Source organism: Ceratosolen solmsi, unplaced genomic scaffold (genome assembly GCF_000503995.2).
Source record: "Ceratosolen solmsi marchali unplaced genomic scaffold, CerSol_1.0 scaffold56, whole genome shotgun sequence".
Classification (NCBI taxonomy): Eukaryota; Metazoa; Arthropoda; class Insecta; order Hymenoptera; family Agaonidae; genus Ceratosolen; species Ceratosolen solmsi.
The window spans coordinates 3177918-3201178 of record NW_011948425.1 but is presented as its reverse complement, the minus strand read 5'-3'; the positions used below and the strand labels follow the sequence as shown (position 1 = coordinate 3201178).

The 23261-nt window shown below is 45.7% G+C and overlaps 1 protein-coding gene across 1 annotated transcript; it reads right to left on the bottom strand.

Moving 5' to 3' along the window:
- Nucleotides 1–1327: 1327 nt before the first annotated feature.
- Nucleotides 1328–21852, bottom strand: LOC105363017 (ETS-like protein pointed, isoform P2/D). The gene is made up of 4 exons (XM_011500587.1): nucleotides 21741–21852; nucleotides 10671–10787; nucleotides 6658–6861; nucleotides 1328–1794 (listed from the first exon to the last, which is right to left on the bottom strand). The coding sequence occupies exons 1-4, from the start codon at nucleotides 21850–21852 to the stop codon at nucleotides 1328–1330; spliced, it is 900 nt and encodes a 299-aa protein (XP_011498889.1).
- Between the last annotated feature and the right edge of the window lie 1409 nt (nucleotides 21853–23261).

Below are 23261 nucleotides of genomic sequence, written 5' to 3'. Positions count from 1 at the left end.
TTGCCCAAGTCAAATAATCATTTAAAATTCGACGGTAATTTGTATTTGTCGAATACTTTTGCAGTCATTATTTGTTCAACATAATAATAACTCTTATGCGCAGCCGTTTATTCATCCAAAATGATAAAAAATAAAAAAATAAAAAAAAAAAAAAGTAAAAAGAGAAGATGAAAATACGTTTAATAAAACGAAGAAGAAAAAAACACGCTCGATAAAAATATAAAGTATATTATATTCTCGGTAATACGGTAAAACAAGATAAAATATGGCTGGCCAACGGAGGACGATAAAATCTTTTTTTTCAAATACGTAAAGCAAGTGGCAAGAGAGCGCGACACGAGAGCGGGACGAGAAAGTTTCTCGTAATGTCCGTTTCTCGATTGGCGACACCAATCTCCGCCAATAAAATACAAATCGATTGCCATTGGTATCTAGTTAGATAAAGCAATGGCGCTTAACGTGGGGATGAGTGGGGGAGGGAGACGGATACGGGATGCTTCGGGTGAAAAAATGAGCTCGCCTTCCGCGCAATTAGCAGCGCATAAAATTGCCAATGGCCACGGCTAAGGAAGAGTTCTTCATCTGGCGGGGGGGGAAAAAAAAAAAAAAAAAAAAAAAAAATCCGACATCCCGAAGGCATAAGGCAACCCGGAAAAGATTCAATCGGTTGAAGGGTGGGGCGACCCGTTTGATGTAACAATGAAAAACCTCGCGAATGCAAGTCAATCTGTGCTTTCGTTTGCATTAGAATGGAAAAAAGCAGCCGACGGGGATTTTTGTCACGAGACATCGAGGCGGTGCGCGGTCCTTGCCACGGACAATTCAATCGCTCCTTTCTTCTTCTTTTATCTTACAACTTGAAATTCATTCCCCTACTCTACATCTCGCTTCAACTCTTGTTTTACTTGCTCTCACTCTCCCGGGAGGCTCGGCTCATGCGATGATACTCCTCACAAAGGGAATCCACGAACGCGAGAGCCGCGTTTGCAAATGTTTGCGCAATCGTGGGCCGGTTCGCCGGCATTGCGGAGTATCGAAAAGTGGCCGCACCCAATGGATGAGGATGCTAGGAAGCGCGTGCGTTACCAAGGAGACAGACATACTCGAGTCCTATAAAAATTGCGAGATTCGCGTGTCGTGCTTAATTACAATATTGTAACAGAGTGCGATGCAGCATCGATCGTCGGCGTTTTCCCAAAGATTTTCATAAATGAAATTAGCCCGTAAATAATGAAATGCGCAAAAAATACAATGAAAACAAGCCTCACAATAAAATGCCATTATAAAACGTAGAGCTTGCGTCAGCGAACTCCTTACCGTTCCCCTATTACGCCACAGACTCGTGATTCGCTTTGTGATTTCCGCCCAGGCGGAACCACCAGGCTCCTGATTCGAGCCACGCGTGCTCCTTACGAACTTCTCGAGGGTAGACAATTTTTCGTATGGGTTCGGGCGATTTCCAACTTATGAGATTATGAGGATTATGAGTGAATAACTCACCGTCGGTGTGGTACTGCCGCGGGACCAGGGTCACGGCGATCGGCGAGGGCGCGGATATGGCGCTCGCCGCAGAGTTGCTCGAGATGCTCGAGCAACCGCTGGCTGGGGTTGCCGGGCCCTTGTTCTCCGGGGTAGCAGCAGCTGCGGATGAGCTGCCCCCGACGCCGGAGGCGCTGACGCTGCTGCCGCCCGCGTTGCCCTGGTAGCCCAGGAACTCGCCGAGATCCGGGACGCATACGCTCTCGTAGAGGTTCGCCGGCATGTTCTCCAAGGACGCTTTTTCGAGATCGACGTCTAAGAACAGAAGCCAATCTCTCCTTAGGCTTTTCATAATTTTCTTATTTTTTCAATCTCGCTACGGATTGATTTTGATTTGTAGTGGGCCCATGGGATGGGGAAGGGGGAACGGTGAAGGGATAACGGGGAAGGGGAAATGGTAAAGGGTTAAAAGTGCGGGGGGTGGGGGGGGGAGGGCGGAGAGGGGTATGGCGTAGGAGAATTTGTCAATTTTTCGAGCATATCGATAGTGCCGATTATTATTAAGCGGCTATGGAGTTGAGGTGGGTGTGACGTATGCATTGGGATATCGAATGCCAATGTGGATGATCGATAAGTGTTAACGGTGAACGGTGCCTGATATTTATAGACGTAGCTACGTGTGAAAAATGTGTCGACGCTGTACTATTTATCTCTTGGGTTCTCTATTGGTTGTAGATATATTAAATAGACCCGCGGGTTTCGTGTCGGGCAAACTGGCTCAATTGTCTCTCGAGCTATTCTTGATTTTGCCTATTTCAGCTGCTTTATACAAAATGTAATACTGTTGGAATTATGTTGGTGTGATTAGAAATAGGAGAATGCTTTAAGGTGAAATGAAAAGAAAGCAAAAACAAAAAATTTGCCTCCCTAATATTTGGCGCTAAAATAATTAATCGATCCTTTAAAGACATATAATAAGTCAGCTATTTAACAATTGTGCGACAAACAATGCGACGACGAGTGTGACTTGTAAGTGAAGAAGAAGTAGAATAAGAAGAAGAAGAAGAAGAAGAAGAAGAAAAATTATTGCAAAGGATTCTAAAGAATCGCCGCCATACAATGAGGAAACGAGTATGAACAAATAACGAGCAAATTTGAATTTAAGCGAATGGTGGACTTATTCATGAAGTATTACGAGTCGTTATAAATACGAGCAAGCAAATATTAATAAATAAAAATTATAACGTAATAAAAATATTCCTTTATCATAGTTTGTAGTGGGGCATGTGCCATATTTAAGTCGAGCAGTTGTCCCACAACAATAGACCATAATTTTTCAAAGAACTTGGCACAAATATTGAAGCGACGATCCATAAAATGAGGTTGCTAAGAAAGAGAGTGATTGCCGGAGAAAGAGAGAGCAGCAGCAGCAATAGCAACAACAACAACAACAACAGCAACAGCAACAGCAGTAGCAGCAGCAGCAGCAGCAGCAGCAGCAGGAAGAAAGAGATACGACGATCGGCTTGTTTCTCTTCGGGCCATACACCACAGGCTCGGTAATATTCATTTTTATCGCAGTACGTCTGATGAACCCATTGGGAGATAAGGACGCGCTCACGTCGTAGATGCGCGAGGCGTTTCGCATGCGCGGCTCGCGCGGACAAAGAGATCGGAATCTCGATGGCAGCCGTTGCAGCAACGGACATACTGCGGGAGGGCAGATACGCGCGGCCATTAGTCGGCTCCAATTACACTGGCCGGCGCGGGTTATTGTTGCCGAAGACTGAAAAATGTCCCTTCTTCGCGTGTCCGCGCATCGACGCGTCGAATCCGCACGCCAGCTAATGCCCCCCCCCCCTTCAAAATCCCATCTCTCGTGGTCCCCAGCCACCACCGCGCCTTTCACGCCTCTTTTTTTTTTTTTTTTTTTGCGCTGATCGGCTCCGAATTTCTTTATCCTCCCTTCTTTTTTCTCTTCTTTTCTTTTCTTTTATTTTTTATTTATTTATTTACGTTTTTTCCTCCTTTTATTATTCGCCGGCTTTTTATTCCGGCGCAGAGAGCCGCGAGCGAAATCGCGCTTCCTGCTTTTCTTCAGATCCGCCGGGGGCATTAGAATAGTGACTTTCCGCCTCTCTGAGCCAGCGGCCCCTGACCTTTTGCGAAATTCCGAACGTCGTCGCTGATCCGCGCGATCGAAACTTTCCTTCGCGATGCATTTCATTGTTCTGCGACGCCACGGACGCCGTATTCGCCCTCTCCAACGCATCAGCCCCGGAATAATAAATCGGGGATTCTCTTTCCTTATCCTTGGTCTTCGCGAGGCGCTGCTAAAGCCCTTATTAAGTGGCTCATTAATCACCGGCACTTTATAATTTCATATAAAATACTTGAAAACATAAAGAGACGGGTAAGAAACAAGTGAACTGCTTTCTGGCCAATGTATCTCAGATAGATAGCACGAATTATAATGAAGGAAATATATTAAAATGAAATGATAAATAATGGCTTCGTACGAAGCAGGCGCACATAAAGCACTGCACAAAGAATCAGCCCATCCCACCCCGTGCCACCCCACCCATCTACCTACCTAACCATACGCATTCGTATATGAAAATGTAGCTGCAGCAAGTAAGTAATTCAGCATCAACTTAAATGAATTCAGCTGTCAGCTGAGCAGCGCTCTAAATTACGAAATAAGAAAATGGAAAGGAAAAAGGAGAGGGGTTAGAGAGGGGGGGGGGATCGATCGAGTGTTCTTCCAGTCGAATTCCTTTTATTAAAATGGAGAGAAAATTTGGTCAATGAGAGAGAAAGGAAAGAATTTCGTAGTAGGAGTTCTTGGCGATGGTGCTCCCATCAAAAACTCGCGAGTACTTTGTCAATAGACAAACGTAAACTCTAAGGTTCTCGTTTCATTCGTTTGTTAGCGGGAAAAAGGGCATCAACGACGTCTCCGGGGGCCCCAATAAATACACATAAAGCTCGATTTGCGTAAACACGTGGCCCATCGACACCATAGTTCGATCCACCCCGCATCTACCAGCGCCCCTTTACCATTACTTAATATGGTTTATATACCAATGAAATGGTATATCGGTGCTCCATTATACTCTCCGCAGCATTTCCGGACTACCAGCTGATTTCAATGGCTCTTGTTCGTTCGTTCGTTCGTTCGTTCGTTCGTTCGTTCGTTCCTTCGCTCTTTTCCCCATCGTCGCTCTCACTCGCTCTCTCACTCTTCGCTTGGCCTTCCCTTCCCCTCCGGCACCTATCGACCAACTCACGACGCACTAGTGGCGTGCAGCGCACAAAAAGTCCGAGGCGCCGATTGAATGCGCTCGCCTCGCCTCGCCGCGCCTCCTCTCGCCTCCCCCGCCCCCGCTACTTTACTCGCCGTAGTCGTCATTCTGTACGCATTATTGTGCTCTTTGCTCCATTCTTTCGCGTTATGCGTGCGCCTGCTCGGCTACCTGTTGCGGCACAAGAAGAAGCGAGAGAGCGAAAGAGAGCGCCGGAGGTGGAGAGGGGCCAGAGTCGGACAAAGAGAGAGGATGAGACATTGCAATTTTACGGAAATCTGATCTATTTTCATCGACTCACGGCCGGATGTTGTGTGAAGCTACCGTCTTCCACGTCAAATATCTCTATTTAATGCATCTTTTCGATTCTTTATTTTCTACTTTACTGTCATTCCTCTGCACACTTGCACACCGAGTTCCCTCTTACTCTCTCACATACGTCACCCTACTGCTTACGCTCATGATGCACCTTTCTTTCAATCTCGTCTCTTTCCATGCGATTCACTTGTTCCGAGTTATGTATCTGCTCATTGATATAGCAACGAACGCTTAAATATAATGCCAGCGAATCCAAACGGATCCTTTTCTTTTTCATCTTTTTTCTCTCTTTTTTTATTTTATTTTCCTTTTTTTTTTCATTTTTTTTTTTTTTTTTTTTTTTTAAGCTCCTACTCGAGGACTAATTTGACACCGACTTGACAGGTTGACTGATCCGACTGCAGCGTATATCTGGCGAGTATCGTCGAGCATTTAATTCTTTAAATAAAGGTTGAGACGACTATGAAAATAGCGAATTACTAGAATGCGCATTAGAGAGAGGCTTTGTTTTTTTTTTTTTTTTTTTTTTTTTTTTTTTACATACTTCTGAAATTGATTCGAATTTCAAAAACACGATTGTACGATTCGGGGATGAAACCTGGCCGTGGAAGAGGCATATCGAGGACAAAAATAAAACAGAAGAAGAACATTGACAATGAATTTTAATGACTTTGAAAATACATATAAAACAGCACTTATTATTAATAATTACTACAATAACAACAACAACAACAACAACAACAACAACAACAACAATAAAAGAAGAAAAAAAAGAAGAAAGAAAAAGAAGAAATTCTAATTGTATTCCTAGAAATGTACGCTTGTATCGACACTGTTGATAAATTTTTCTAGATAATTTTTTAACGTTACTTCAAAGCAAAAATAAACAAGCTCACAATGTTTATCTTATCTATGTTCTTGAAGTGAGTATAATTGAACGAAAAATGAAAATAGAATAGGGAGAAAAAAAACACGAGTTTATTGGAATCGCATCGACAAAAATGAACAATAAATAACAATGACAATAATTTTCTTTAATCTACTTTAAGATTTCCACAATAGTTTCATGTTCTCTTCTTTTTCATTATTCGTTTTTCTTTCTTTTTCGTTCTTTTTTCATTCTTTTCTACACACGATTAACAAACAATTGCCCCAGTAATATTTATGCATGTTTACACAGAAATATTTATTCATTTGTTTTTATACAGATTTTCATTTAATTAGATTTGAAATTTTAACAGTGAGTTCGATTATTATTATGTAAAGATTGTAAAATTTAGTTGACTTTCAAGAATATGATTCACAGATTATCTATACAAGCTTTGAAAGTAATCATTTACTTTCTACTTTATTTCCCTAAGTTAATTAAGTGCTCGGCAATAATGGTCTAATTAACAGAATATACATTCCATGTTATCTCTTAATTTTGTACATAATGTGATAAAACTGTTTAAAGTACCTATGAGTTTGTATTCCTTAAGCCAACATAGATTATCGACACATTTTTCGCACAATTTTGTATTTCTAAATATTGCAAAGATGTGAGATCACTTACCTTTTTGTAGTATCTCAAGGTGCTCCCAGAGTATGTCGCCCATAAATACAGGAGCTCGGGCCAAAAATGACTCCTTGCCCATGGCGCAAATTTGCTTTCCCGTCATGTGTTGCCAGGGTTGCATTGCCACACCCTCGAGGGAAAATTCACGAATTGCCCATTGCATCCAATTAGCCACCGCCGATTCCGACCACTGTCGAGGATCTGTAAATACGCAAAATAATTTTTCATTTATTTACTTACGTCGCACTTATCGGGGATGTCATTATAATACCCCCCAGACTTCTATAATTTATATTTTGTTAAAGGCTCTTATTTTGAAATTGAAACTATGATATACAAATACATTATATATTTCATTAGCATTTTCGTAAATTTATATACCCCAATTACCAGATATCTCATTTACTTTCAACGATATTTTGAATTCAGATTATACGTCACGTTTTGTTATTTAACCACAAAATGGGCTACTAAAAATAACGATAAATGTACGTTTATTATTATTATACAGTAAATTTAAAGTATTTATGTTAAAAAGGTCATACTACTTTCAAAAGTATTGTGCAACATCTGAGCTTGAATTTATTTAATTCGTAATATCAGAGAAAAATGTATGTTTTTAAATAACAAAAAAAAAATCCCAGGAGTACCAAAATAAATATATACAAAAAAAAAATTGAATATATTTCTAGTGAAATTGTAAATTTCTCCGATAGCGTTTATACAAAAATCTGTATATGTTTAGCAAAATACACACAATTTAACTGGAAAAGAAGAGATACCGAGGTCTAGTTGCGAAGTTAGATAATATATATGAATAAAAGAGCCAGAGTCAATGTACTAGTACGTGCCTCTTTCTGTTACTGTGTGTGTGTGTCTCTCTCTCTCTCTCTCTCTCTCTCTCTCTTTCTCTCTATAAATATATATATATATATACACATGATATGTATGTACGAGTGCGAGGGAGCGAGGGAGTGAGTGCGGGCGTGCGTGTTTAAGAGAGAGAGAGAGAGAGAGAGAGAGAGAGAGAGAGAAGGTGCGACTACCAGTGCACACCCATATCCAGGGGTTCGCAACATTATGGCGCATTGTTTCCACGACGTACCTTTGCTTCGAGTTCTCCCGCAATCACGACGAAGAATGTAAGATTCGCATTTGTATATGTCAAGCGAGTCCGCAATGTCATTAAAATTGATGGCAGCCACGAGCGATAACCGCAAATTCAATCATCAAAAGCGCTCGAAATGTCACTCCAATTAATTTATTCGTTAGCGGCTCGAGTAGTCGTAATAACGATCCCGATCTTTCGATCTGTCCCATTGCGCGTCAAAAAATACAAATTCTCTTGAAAAGGCTCGAAAGTAGGAGGGAAACTAGTCCCGTAGAATTCCAGGCCCCATATCCATTAAATTTGGTCTACCTCGTCATACGTTTTTGAAAAACGATTCAACGCACTTGCATAATGGGACGAGAGAGGGAGAGAGAGAGAGAGAGAGAAATCGTAGGAGAGAAGCATATGCTCAAGATGAATGAATTGGTCGAACGTGGAGAGGGGATAGGGACACGGGTCGTGCAAAGGAAAGAGCGAAGGACTTTGCTCTGCGGAATAATCTCGCGGTCACGGACGGCAAACATACGCGAGGAAAGGTACGAGGGGGTAGAGGCAAAGGAGGTACAGGAGGCAAAGGAGGCAAAGGAGGCCGAAGAGGTAGAGATGGAGGCGTGCAGTTTCTAATGGCCGTGGGGACGATCAAAGGTGGCCGCCGATATTTGAGGATCGCGTCCGATGTTTGCTCGGCTTGATTCTTGTTGGCTCTGTTAACAGACTCTTTTGTTTGGCTCTCTTCGCATACTGCAGTAGGGTAAGCTACTCCTCCTCCTCCTCCTCCTCCTCCTCCTCCTCCACCTCCTCCACCTCCTCTTCCTCCTCATCCTCCACCTCGTTCCCATCCCTCTCCTTCTCCCACACACCCGCTCTCCATCCGTCATCAACCTAACCGTACTCCTCCGACACTACCACCTCGCTCTTCCACCCTAGCTCACTTCCTTCTCATTATGTCCTTTCTTAGACGTTTGCACCTTTGATTTGACGCACTTGCTGCGAGTAACAAGCTCAGGGGTCAGCGACTATAGGATTTATATCGCTCGAGTTTGGCATAAGGGCCGAGTTTAACTCTGTCGCTCTCTATTAGAGGTCTTTGCGCTAGCTGACTTCATTAAAATAAAAATTTTGTATGACAAAAGAGAAAAAAGTGACTATGCGTCCGAGTGAAATTCACGCATCGCGATTCACAATTGACAGGGGATAAATAATTCGTGCTCTTAAGCATATGAATCAGCCATGTCTTTTGTTCAATAGAGAAAGTAATTAAAATAATGTATTCCTCGACCACAAAGCGTAGATGATGTCGAGGTGCGATAACGCGATCGAAAAAGAAAGTGGGAGAGGCAAACTTTCGTTGGATGTCGCGCGGTAGTAAAGATAGTGGCAAAAACAAAGCAGTCCACGCATGTATAGCATGTGTAGTCAGATCGCAATTGAAATTGAAGGGAGATGGAGAGGGGGGGGGGGATAAATAGAGAGAGAGAGAGAGAGAGAGAGAGAGATATCGCATCGCTCTTGCGAATCTTAACGCGCAACAATCGCGGCCGAACCAACGACAGACATCTAATCGGTAAATCGGACAAGACTCCCTCGAGCCTGTCCACCTCGTTCAGCAAGTAATAAGTATAGCCCGGGGCCGCATAGACAGGCCCTCCCCGATCTCGCCGAATGGCATCGCACACGCACACAAATCTATGGTCTCGTTCTTTTTGCTCGTGTGTGTGTGTGTATGTTGCGCGCGGGAATCGTGAGTACGACGATGCTTGATGGGCCCGTGATGGGGAGCCGATGCCACGCATCCGGTATGCGCATTCAGAGGCAGGCGGGTGTGACGATACTTCCGTTCGTGATCCTCACCCGTCTCTCTCCCACTTAAGCTTGGTATTACGGCCGCCGAAATGGGAGAGGGAGAGAGATCACTTCGTCTGTGACCTCTGTGAACCGTGTAACAGTGAACGCGCACCTCCGCTCCGTTCTTACGACAAAAAAAACGACACGTAAAGCACAAGAGAGAGAGACGAGGACACAGAGCGAGAGAGAGACGAGGACACAGAGCGAGAGAGAGACGAGGACACAGAGCGAGAGAGAGAGAGAGAGAGCTAGTGAGAGGAGACGCTTGGCTTGGCAATCCTGTTTATTTGCTAGACGCCTCCCCCACCCCGCCGTCGAAGCCAGCTTTTTATATTACCGACCTCATGGAGATGAAAGTGCGACAAGTGCTATTTACGCAGCCGGTGCTCCTATGGACGTAGCTGCAGCGCGACGCGTCGTGCACCCGGTGCATTCAATACGCTCCGTGTGTGCGCGTGCGTGCATGCGTGCGTGCGCGCTCGGAGTACATACAGGTATGCCGGAATTAGACACGCGAGACCAGTCGCATGAATGCGGCGCTGGAAAAAAATGCGAGGGTACCACGGGAATAGATGAAAGGGACTATCCGTACGACGATAGCCGCGTGTCTGATTAATATCGTTTGCGTGAATTTCAATTGAAATGTTTTGCGCACGAGCGGCCGCTTTCAGGCAACGATAAATATTTTAATTTTGCGTCAGAAACGTTGTCTTTCCATCCAATGAGCTTGCCGCTCTTGATACGTCCGATAGATGTTTAATTAGCTGCGAATTATTACGGTACTTTGCAATTCCGTCGATTTTACTTGAAATGCTGGGCACCGTAGAAGAAATAGCATCCCGGCTGTCAAAAAAATATATAGGGACATTGTCAATAGTGCAATGTCCTGTCGATTCGATATAACACCACCCAATAATACATTATAAACGCGACCCTGGCGGCTGTTTCCTTCGCATTGCTCTTTTCTTTCTTTCCCTCTCTCTCTCTCTCTCTCTCTCTCTCTCTCTCTCTGTGTCTCCGTCTGTCTGTCTCGTGCGTGTGCGCGTTTGCTGACCTTTGGTTATGTTGAGGCGAATTTGTTCCTTTTCCCACGATGCGAAGGAGGCCTTCAAGGCCTCGGTCATCTTCTTGTTGGTTCCAGGCGTAAGTGGCGGCACTTGTGCCGGAATATCTGTAACATAGAGAGGATTGTGTTAGTGTATCGTAGCCCATTGGCAACACTGACGCAAAAGCCAAGGGAAAATGGACGACAGGCAGTTTTTTTTAATAAGCTCTCAATTCGGCGTGTCCAGGTTCGTCGGTATCCAAGGTCTTTCGCAAAAGACCAGCTCGAGAAGGAAGAGACGGAAGGGGAGGGGATGGTGATGGAGGAATTAGAAGTCAAGCAGGCGTAAAGACGTAGGAACGGACGAGGTGGAAAATGCCAAAAACGCGTCCCCAGGTCTCGTCGAGGAGACTCCTCGTCGTCCGCGAGATTTTCGAGCCGCCGGAGCGAGACGCCAAGGGGTTGCGAAGGCGGTGGCGAATTGAGGGGCGGCTAAGGTGGGGAGCGACGGGGAGGTAAGCGCGGTAAAGGGTGGGAGGGAGTTTGCGTGTGAGAAGCCGACCTAGTGGCGATTCTCACAGGGTGCGGGGGCTTCGCGGGGCGCGTCAGGTGCGCCTCCGCTCGCAGGGGCGGTTTCGCTCTCCAGGACCGATAGTATCGTCGTCGCTAATGGGATCGCAGGTGCATCGGCGTCGGGTCGGGTGTCCTTGTCGAGCCGTTATGACTGGGCGCGCGAGCTGCGGGCATACGCGCGTACGCACATGAAAAGTCGTCAACCGCCAAGGAAAGCTGCGCACTATCGCTGGCCCGTGGCTTTCTCCGGGACGGTGCCCGGCCCCCCCCCCACCCTCAAGCCCGTTCTCTCCGCTACCATTGGGACCATCAGCGGATGATTCGCCATAACGTCAAGAGTTCCCATCTCCACGTTGAGATTACTGCGTGACCCGGTGGTGGGTGGTGGAGGGGATGGCGGGGCGGAAGGAGGTGGTTAGTCAAATTTCCTAAAACGCAATGCGTTCTAACGGTTCCAAGACGCGCGCGAATTGAGAAAAATTCTATCGCAACTCAGAATACGTAAATGAGCGAGAAAATATATATATATCAACGCCCGCCCGTTCGCAAGCTCGTTTGATAGATTTGCGGTGACTGGATCGTATCGTCGCTATTGTTATTGCGATAGGAACTTTATCGTTATCGTCGTGCGTGTAGTCTTTTTTTCCCGCAGTCTCGCGTTTTGTACGACGACATCGTGCTTAATTGCGACGTCGATAAATTTCCATTACATGCGTCAGGTTCTTTAAAATTGTATTCTATGATAATGTCAATAAAGCCGTTGGTTTTATATATTTTATTTACAGTGCCAAGAAGCTGCTTGCTATGCTGCATTAGTAATGAAAAACAAATTCGTATTTTCGATGGTCGAAGGTACTACGTGCATTGTTAAGTTTTTTTTTTTTTTTTTTTTTTTTTTTTTTTTGTTTGTTTGTAATCGCGAATATGCTTGATAAACTTGAAGTTGAAATGGAAAGGCGCAGACAAGGGCGTATAATGTAAGCGATTTTTGTATTACAACGTTTACATAGAACGAGTGCTCGACAATTCATATAACAATTAAATTTTCACTTTAATTGAAAGGATATATATATATATATATATGTGAATTTTTTTTTCTATTTAATTTAAACCAATTATTTATTATACGTATAATAATGGGCACTATTAAGAAAAACTTTCCCTTTCGTAAAAAGAAATACATTTAGTAATGAAATCACACTACTTGTAACATAATACTGATATATATTTCTAGAGCATAATTTTTTTTCATTCTTTTTTTTTATCTTTTTTTCTTCTTTTCCTTATTTCTTTTTTTTTCTTCTCTAGTTAATACAGGCCCGCGAAACAATAAAAAGACAATTAAAAGTTAATGGAATCGCTGTTAAAGTGGTTAAAGAGAAAAAATTAAAGCGTCTATAGAAAGAGTTGCTGAACTATCGAGAATATTATATATTCTCGGCCGATCGGTGCACGTATGAACTAAATCATAGGTCAGCTGCGATTATACCGTCCTTTTTTTTTTCTTAGAGAAATTTAAATGAGAAAACAATGGTTAGCAGTAAGCGCGAAAAACTTTGTCGTCTTTGTCTAAAGCAACAGCGGGAGAATAAAGAGGCGAAAAAAAGGGACCCCTAATTAAAACTGGGCTTATGTGTAGCTTATGGCAGATAAATGAAGACGGAATATCACTCGCGTCTTTTTACTGCATCGTCGTGTTGGTTAATCTTAATATTTACAGTACAAATTGTTTCCATGTACTTTCACATTAGCAAATAAACGCGTATATAATGAGAAAAACTACAACGCTGCAAAAATAATAATATACTCTTGTAATTAAATATTACGGTAACTACATGCGCGAAAAATCCATATCATTGTTTATATAATAACGTTGCAATAAGATTAAGTAAAAGCTTTTTCCTTGTGTTGTTGTTTCAATTATTATTATTATTATTATTATTATTATTATTATTATTATTATTATTATTATTAATAATATTCATGTTAATTATATAAAACGGATAAGAGTATTACGGATAGGAGTATTATTAATGTTCGCTTAACTAAATAATTTAAAATAATTTACCGATATTGGAGTAATTGCCTTATATTTATTGGCGAATGGCTTGTAACGGTTAAAATTACCTTAAATTATTCGGATATAAGAAAATCGAGTAAAGCCTGTGAAATAGAATTTAACAAGCCGAATATGATTGGATTTACGCTTACGTGTTTCGTGATTTCGGCTTAGTTTTTTTTTTGTTTTTTTTTTGTTTTGATTTTTTCTAAATCCGTCTCGGCGGACAAAAGAGAAGGCGAAGAGGTAGGTACTTTTACGAATTGAAAGACAGTAGCGAAAAAAATGGTAAGCAATGTAAGCTGAATGTGAAACAGTAAGCCGATAGCCCTGGCAATTTTAAATACGAAAAAGATAAATTACTTTATCTGTGTAAGTCGCATAAGCAAGCGCCCGCGCTTGATAATGATAAATGGTATTTAGCATGTAAAATCAAGAATACGTTAAATGTTAACGTTGCTAAATGTCGATTAAAGTGACAGAGGAGGAGGGACAAGGAATTCGTGCGTGTGAGGAGACGATAGCGAGGAAAATATACTCAACTTGAAAATATACTCGGAAGAAGATGGTGCGAGCAGAAGGAGTGGGGGTGGCGAGGGATTCCGAGCGAACGGGGGATCGCACACAAATTACGCACTTAGCATAATGCACGTCGAAATCACCGGGCAATGGCATCGCTACCGCACAAGAGATAGAAATAGAGACAAGGCCTAACGAGAAGTCGCAGTCGACATCGGCAGGAGGCGATGGGTTTCTTTACGAAAAGAAAAAAACATAAAAAAAAAACAAAATTTTTTAATGCACAACGGCTGACCCGTTCGGCAGAGGTCAGCCGACACCTAACCTCGGTTGCTGCTATACATAAATTTCCATATTAGCGGAGGCTTCGCTGCTGAGGAGCGCTTGTATTATCGAGGACTAATTATAATATAAGAGCGACAGATGAGACGTTGGGTTGCCGTACGGCTGTAACCTTAATTGACATGGAACGATAAAAATGAAATGTGACCATTGCGTTATCATGAAACAGTGCTATTGTCATAATGTTCGGAAGGGTCGAGAGTATTTAAACTTAAAAATATCTCTTTCAAAAACGTCGACCGTCGTCCCGTACGAATAGCGTACTTCTTTACGCTGAGTTTCGAAATTTTTCTACAAATATTGGCTCCTCCTCATAAGTCACGGAAAGAAAAAGTTCCACATCGTTAGAGAAAGTTTTGATCCTGTTTCCTTCCCGAACTTCTACCTCTCGAGCTCAAATGGATACATATATTACACATGCGTGCGCGCTCGTGCGTATACGTGTGTTGAAATGAATAAAGAAACAGAAAAAAAAATATATATATATATATATATATATACGTATATACAGGTGTGAGTGCGTGTACGTACGTGTGTATGCGTGTGCGCAATGGTATTGTATAAGTTTGTGCATGTTTGTATAAATGAGCATGTACATATCGATTTCGTATTATTGGAAATTTAATTGAGGATGAAAAAAAGTGTGAGAAGCCGATTTATCAAGTTCGTGTTACTTACATGTAAGTATATTGCATTTAAGTAAATACGGACGATTGAAATTTTAATAGAATTCCAGGAAAAAGATACACATATATATATATATATATATACATAGAGAGAGAGAGAGAGAGAGAGAGAGAACGTAAATTATACAAACATTATAGCTTATTAAAACAACTAATGAAAATAATTCACATTATGATTAAATTTATAATTTTCACGCAATTTTAGTCGATGTACTTTTACTACACAGACAAATTATAGTATTACTAAAGTTTAGCCGCGAATGAAATGAAACGTTCTCGATACTAAATGCAATTTTTGCTCTCTTCTTTTTTTAGAAAAAAAAAGAAGAGAAAACGTGATTCTCCGTCCATGTTGAGTATTATTTGCAAATCAATCAATTCTTGATTTTCGCCAATCGAATGTTAATTACATCTAGCAGTAAATCAATTCTAATAAGTCACAAAATCGGGCATCTTGTGCGTATGTCACGACATTGCGCCTGTCGAGGTATGGACGTACGTAGGTGTGAACAGGAGTGAGAAACCGTGGGAGCATCATGATTACCAGGTAGTGCAGCGAACACGAGTGAGTGGCGAAAAACATCGTACCTCGGCGAAAGCGAAAACGAAGATGCGCGTCACATGCGATCCACGTATATCGAGAGCACAAACGTGTATTCGGCGAAGTTTTGTTCGTTTATTCAGGTGGATGGTCAAGGTTATGGAAAGCGGTTGCTTTCCTTCATTTTCTGTGTGACCGAGCAGCTCGAGTCGCCGCTAAAAAATCGATGCTACCGAGGCGCAACTCGACTTGGCCCAAGTAATGAGCCCAGTTAGGCAGTCGCACAATTTATAATGCACCTTTAATAATTCAATAATTTTCCAAAAGATCATTTCCGCCAACCCCGGCCTATAATACACTAACGCACCGAGTAATTTTCATTTATCGCCTTTCGTTATAAATGCTCGACCAAGCGCCTTCCTCCCTATTCTCCCTTTCCTTCATATTCACCCTTAGCCAAGTTGTTCACGAGACCGAGATCCCCCCCCCTCCCCCGTCATCCCGCGCGCGGCCCGACAACGACCCAACGACCGCTTCTTCGTCCTAAATCAACTTTGCAATCGGGAGTAATTACTCGGCTGGCAGCGTTATTTGCCGAGGATGATGAAAAGAGGCTCATGGGCACGATCATTGAAAGGGAAAGTCGATAAAGTTAGTTATTAAAGTGACTTGGCCCCGTGAAGGCTCGCGTGCCGCTAAACAAATATCCGCGTTAATAAAGGCCCGAGGATCACTTGGAATAACGCAATAATCCGCCCATTTAGTGGGCGCCCCCTCTCATTCGACCCGCACTCACTATGGATGAATGGAAGGGTGGTGCGAGGAAGGGGTGGCGCAGGGTAGGCGCAGCGGGTAGGCAGCGGGCAGACAACCAAGTAGCCCCCGAGGCTTCCTTCCGCCCAGGGAATAGCTGAACGCGCGCGCACCACCCCCGTCGTGGCTCCATTGTCGGTATTACCTGTTGCGCTTTCGCCGGCCCATTGCCACCCGGCACCTGTTGACTGCTCGCGTCAATCACGGCAACCTCGAGTCATCATCGCCGGCCCCGTACTAGAGCCGGACACGACATTTACCCATTGGTCGCGCACGCGCGTTCCATCCTCCCTATCGCCTCGTATCTCGGGGTGGTGCAATACTACCGGCTTCTGACCGCTGCGCCCGAGCGTCGGTGTTCATATTTCAGGGCGAGCGTAATTTGAGCGGCAATTGCGCGTATGTCGCGCCCGCTCCTCCTAAACCCCGTTAATTGACTAGGCTCGCAGATGTAATTGCGGCCGATCTAATTGTAATTTTCGAGGGGTGGAGACTCGTAAAAGGTCGTTAAATCGATCCTCGCCTTTTGCCTTTGTACCGGCATATGGGTGGCGTAGAAGGTGGGGCGCGCGCAGGGCCGTATCAGCGTCTCTCGAGGTAGTAAATATCGCGAACAGCTCGCACCTGTCGTGGCAGTCGATCGTGCGGTAGAGAACCACTGGTTTTCAGCCAACAACGACCACGTCTTCCTGTGCTATGCCTTCCTACCCTCCTATTAATAGGATAACACATAGGCGCTTGGTGGGCCGTTGGGCGGTTAGATTAGCCTTATCTAGGCAACTGGATGTAACGAAAAAAAATCGTCGGCGATCCAGCGCTCTCGACAATCTGTCTACCACCAATCGTCCGTGGCTACGCACATTGTCGAGCGTGGAAAGTGGCGTGTCCGTTGGTTGGTTGCGTTGGGATGGGAGGGGAGTATTGGTTTTCTATCACTCTCTCTCTCTCTCTCTCTCTCTCTCTCTCTCTCTCTCTCTCTCTCTCTCTCTCTCTCTCTGTCATTCGCTTTATCGCCTCGATTTAGCGTTATTGCAATTGACATTGTCGAAGGAAGATATTCCAAAATTGGCTGGCATATTTTTTGCTTCGTTACGTGTATAAATGCGCGCGTAATAGGAAATAAAAGCCGTGGCCGAGGCTCGAGTGGCCGCCGCAGCCGCCGCTTAAAATCATTAACCACGTTTAACGCGCTTAAGAATGAAAGAGCTGCCGCCGCTCGTGATTACAAACATTTAATGCACAGTCGGGACACTGTATTAATATACCTGTTGCTCGCGTTAATAAGTTTTTATTTAAAATAATATTCGCTCGTATAAAGCTCCCAATATTATCTTACGTAGTATTAAATATCACGCTCGCAGCTGAGCACAATGCATCGGCAATTACTCTTGTTTATAAAATTATTATAACCTTGAATGTCTTTATAACATTTTATGTAACAAATTACACACTATTAGCTCGAAAGTTAAGGTGAACCGAAGGGCATTACGCTCGTCTTCTTATTTTCAAGTTTTCTAGCAATTGACTCGTCGTCGCTTCTTTCTAGGCCCATGTACATACACTTAATTTGCTCCAATCTTTTTAATGACGTATAATTTGACGAGGCCCCATCGACAATTCACATACGTCGCGGGCGCGCGCGCGCGTATGCGCACACGTATGCGGCACCCGTCGAGCGACTGCCACCGTAATATCTTTTTATCGCGATAAAGAGGCAAAAAAATTGATCGGAGGAGGGTGGGAGGACGAGGAGCCACGGATCGCTTTTGGGGGGGGGGGGGTAAAATGAAAAGGATGATGGTCCCCGGGGCAGGGAGCGCGCTTTTGGTAAAACAATAGCCGTAATAAATCGTAAATTTAATATTCAATTATTTTTTGCTCGCCCCACAAATAGGCGGCGGTTGCTTTCGAGTCTCTCGTTAATAAAATATTCGCGCGCGCTCCCCGATGCTCGTATAAGGGCATCGCGATGTGCAGCGCACGCAGCCGGGTGTATCTACGGACCCGCGAGCGAACTCGTCGTCCAAGTGCTCGCATACCCCTCCCTCCCCATCGCCAAGCGATAGACCTGCTGTCATCCTAATCTCGGTCGTCGAGAGTAAGGGCCGGAATCTTGGCCTTCGCGAACGACCTTAACGCGGCCTCCTCAATGTACTTTTGAGGATCATGACGCTTGGTTAACCACCCTCACTCCACGCCATGGGCCTCGTCATCATCAGGAGCGGGAGAAAATAGCCGCCGCTACGAGACTCATTGTGTGTATATGCATAAATCGGGTACCGCGCGGCCGTGCCGCGACTGCCCATCGATTTTGACGTATGGGCATGGCGCCGTGGGCAGTCCAGGGCACTCCCATTCGCAATAATTAATTCGACGAGCAGGGCATTTGCAATATTCCGTCGCAGGATGCACTTTTTTCGCGCAATTAGCGGCGCAGCATCAAACGGCTCGTCCGCTCGAACGAGCTGATTTTTCCTGCGCACTGGTGGGGGGAGCCGGCTTCGGGGCAGCCTGGAAAAAGCGAATTCCGCCCCGGGCAGAGGCGATTATCGTTGCGGCCGCGTGAGGAGGGATGGAGGGAGGGAGGACGGGAGAGTAGGGGCAGTAGGGAGAGATACGTAGGCGTGAGGGCCGCGGACCGCAGGAAAAGTGGCCGCGCGTGGTTATCGTATCTGCGCGGAGCAGGCGCGCGCTCGGGGCTGATAGTGTTCGAGACCGGACATCGATGAGGATGAGGATGAGGACGAGGACGAGGACGAGGACGAGGCCAGGCCGAGCGAATGGACCGTTAAATCAACGCCGGAAGTCGTAGAAAAATGCGTCTTTCGTGCGTTAGAGTAACGAGGCCGCTGGAGAATCGATTTCGTATTCCAGCTCTTAGGGGGCGGGGAGGCCCGTTCTCTCGGCCATGGAGAGAGCGAGAGTCTTCTGTTGCCAAGTTACTTCGTGACCATATGGTCCAACGCTAGGACTGTATGGTCAATCGCTTGGGACGCTAGTGAGCAGGATATTGTTAAATCAGGCGGGAGATAAGTGGGACGCGTTGTTGTTGGTTTACAGTTTTTGTCGCGATAACGGGGAATTGGGGATTGGGCGGTGATATAGTAGCTAAGGACTTGAATTTACGTGGCGGGTAGAAGTGTGTGGGTGGATGGGGGAGGTGCTATTGCTAGCGCTGGTGGTGATGAGTTTAGATCCATTGGCTTCCGTGCCGCATTGTTATCCGGATGTTTTATTATTGTATCCGACGGGATGTTAGACTTGCGACTTGTTTGTCCAAAAGTAAGGATTTTCTTGCTCGGCCGGCAGTTAATAAGTTTGGGCGGCCGATTGCGCAATGCCGTATTATGACCGCGCGCAATGAAATTATTCGAGTCCTGCGTGTAATGCAGCTTACCACCGTTTCTCCATCGATAATATACTTATGTTATCGCATACAATAATAGCAATCAAACAAAGTAATTCGCGACTTAATTATCGTCCGCGTATCGAACGCATCATTCGACTGATTCATTCGACTTTACGAATGATACGGTTAAGTTTCGCGCAAGAGGTTTTTGATAAATATAACACATAAATATAGCTTCAGGCTGTTTTTTATTAAAATTGAAATTCGTATGGTTAGTGAGATACGTAGCTGATTAAAATAATGTATAATAATTTATCAGCGAGCCGCCGTTATTAATGTTAATAAGGCTCGAAAATAATCATATTATTCACGATAATTACTCCTTCAAGAGGTCATTCATAGCCAAGAATTAAATAATTAAATAAATAAAATGTATTTTAATGCACAAGGCATCAACCCATTATGAATATAGATGATTGTTTTTCATATTGCCAATGCTTGCGCTTAATCCAAATAGAATATTCCCTCGTCTATGTCTCTACACAAAAGAGGAACTTTTCTCGGTTCGCGCGCGCTAACGAGGACACAATTGTCTCTCCTTCTCCCTCAGTCTTCTCCTCTATCAACCGCCTCTTTTTCTATCTCTCGTTCTTCATTATCTTTCTCCCGGCCTCCCTCGCGCTCGACCTTTTATATTATCGTCCGCGCCACTGATTACGGCCAGCGTTTCGGCCGGGCGCTTCAAGCAGGCCCCTGACTTTTCGTTTCATTGTCATAACGCGAGCGCTCGTTCTGCGGGTACACGTTCGAAAGTTCCCCGTATCCTTGAATTATGCGCACGTACGTAAATTGAGGACCATTATTTCTTGATTACGCTCTCGGCGTCGTTGCGCGCTGCCGCCAGTGTTTGATGTTTTGTGCGCGCGGGCGCCTACGAGCATCGTTCGACAATTTTGTTTCTCGTCTATCCCCAAACGTCCCGTCTTCCCCCCCCCCTCTCACACACACACTCTCTCACTACCTCGCTCAATCTCTCTCTCTCTCTCTCTCTCTCTCTCTCTCTCTCTCTCTCTCTGCGCTATTCGGCTTAATTGCGCTTTTGTCGTGTTATTTGTATTTGTTACTTTCTTCGACCCAGTATGGGTATGATTCGACGACTACGTCGAGGATACCCCACACCCACCAAACTCTGGCCATTGCGTGCGTCGCGTTGTTGCTGTATTTAGAAAATAGCCGAAAGCGATAATAAAATAGATTACACTTATACGTCGACTAATCTCGTTAGCGGTCCACGGCATTTCTTCCTATTCATTGCCGAGCTGCTGTCTGGACGCGAGACAATACCGCGACTTAGGAAAAGCTTCCATCGGCCCAACGACTCGACATTAAAGCTGAAGCGCGGGATTCGAAGAGCTCAGCACCCAAGCACCTCGTGATCCCAGGATAAAAGTTTACGCGATCGGTTTGTTTGCTTTGAAAATCGCACCGCTAGATGGCAGCGAGTCTTCCTTCCGGGGCTCGCGAGCGCTTTGGTTCTCGAACTAGCGACAAAAACACCGCGCCACTACATCGGCGACACGCCCTGTATGTATGTATTCCGCTCCTACGCCTATTCGGCACGAAAAACGAGCACGAAAACCCATTACTTTTACCACGTACCTTTTAATCGATCCTGGACCCGTGTATGCCTTTACGCGTACAGGGCCAAGTAACTCGGGCTCGAGCTCGGGCCCAGGTTCTACCGACATGCAAAAAAATCTCGGCTTTTCTCATTACGAATATGGCTTCTTTGCACACCCGCTTCTGTAAACCTCCCTCTTCCTCCCCGCCCGCCCGCAATGCAGCAGACAGCTTTACACTTTCTTTCGTGGCTGTGCCACGGATATCAGTGTATCACAGTGAGGCCAACGACGCCCCTTTGTTCGCGAGACAATTGGCTTTTTGCATCATTAACCGGTCTTACTTATTATGCTAAATTTTTATGGATGGCCGTAGGTAACAAGCCGATCATGATCGCTAATAGCCTCGTCACTGGCCGCCGAGATTACGTATCGCACGGGGCCCGTTTGCGTCCTCGGGCCGTCGCCGCCGTTTTCTCCACGGCAGAGTTCGAGCAAACACGCCCGCCTCATAGCGGACGGCGGTGCATCAACGGCGGCTCCCGCTCGAGGCAACAATGCCACCGCACCTGGGATACCTCTGGGTCTGCCAAAGGGCTTCATGGCCTTGATGCCCATGCCGTCACCGTCAATACCACCGCCACTGCCACCGCCATGAGCTGCCTCGGCGGTCCCGCAATCCACGTACATGGGTGGGTAGGTGTGTGTGTGTGTGGTGGTGCTCTTCCTCGGCGCTCGACACACTGCACTGTCGGGGAGGTGGGGGAGGGTGGGACAGGGCCGCGAACGGTGGGGGAGTCTCGTGGACTTGATCCGCGGGGCAGGGTGGGGCTCGCTGGCGCCTATCTGCCCCCAGGGTCCGTGGCTCCGTTCCCCGGGCGCGGCAACGCGCCGGACACTGGGGCGTTCGTCCCACCCATCCCCAGGCTGGCACTCGTCGACTCGCCGCGGCGATTTTCGGCCCGCGCACACGCAACAAGGACGGATGACGTCTCTACCTCACTTACCAGGGGTCTCGCGCGCACGCATCCCGTCGCTACAACGCCAAGGCGGTCGGCGCGCGATCGGCAGGTGAGTGAGGCGGAGGGCCGCGCGTGCATCCGCGAACGCCGACGCGACAGCACGAGGAGTACCGCTACTGGAAGGGGAAGTAGCCGCAAGAGTACTCGAGCTCGGAGGGAGGATCAGACGCGCGGGGTGCCGAGTCTATCCTGGGATCTCGGAGCGGTCCCGGAGCGCACCGTAGATACACACTGCACGCGTACGTGCACCGGTGTGCACTGAGAGATGGCTCCGCTTCTTCTTCTTCATCGTCTGCTTCTGCCTCTTCTTCTTCTTCTTCATCGTCTGCTTCTGCTTCTTCTTCTTCCTCTTCTTCTTCTTGTTCTTCTACCTCTTCTTCCTCACGGCGTGTGCCCCCCTCCTCGCCTCCTTCGTCTTCGCCGCCGCGACGGCGATGCATGAGCTCTCTCTCCGAGCTCGTGTAAGAGCTGTCGTGTCTGATAAAAATCAAAGCATTCGCTCGTTCTCCCTGTCCCTCTTCGTCCCTACGCTTCTCTCAGCTCCCTCTCAGCTCTTTCCCAACTCCCTCCCAACTCCCTCCCAGCTCCCTCCCAGCTCGCTCCCAGCTCGCTCCCAGCCGACTCATCCGCGACAACCGCCTTGATAATGGAGACTCCGCCAACAATGACGGTCCCTCGATTTATGCCTTCCACTACAATGTGTAATAGATGCAGTCGACTGGAACGTAGCCGAAGCACGTCCGATTAGCTGATCGAAGCTACGAAATGGAATGCGCGGGTCACGCACAGTACTGCGTATAGGTAAAGGGAGAGAGGACGAGTGTTTCACGCGTGAATTGCGCCGGAAAACTTCTCGCGTCGCGTCGTAGAACCACAAAGAGTTAGGAGGGCCGAAGTTACACACTCGCGCATACTATGTACGTGTGCAAGAGGTACAGTGTAGTGGAAGTGCTTGGCTAACTCTCACCCTCGAGGTAGGCGAGTCCGCGTAGAAGAAGAGAGATCGAGAGAGATTCGCGTAACGCTTTTGCTCTTCGGAATAAATAAAGAAGTAGAGCGGCGGAAGAGCGAAGGGGA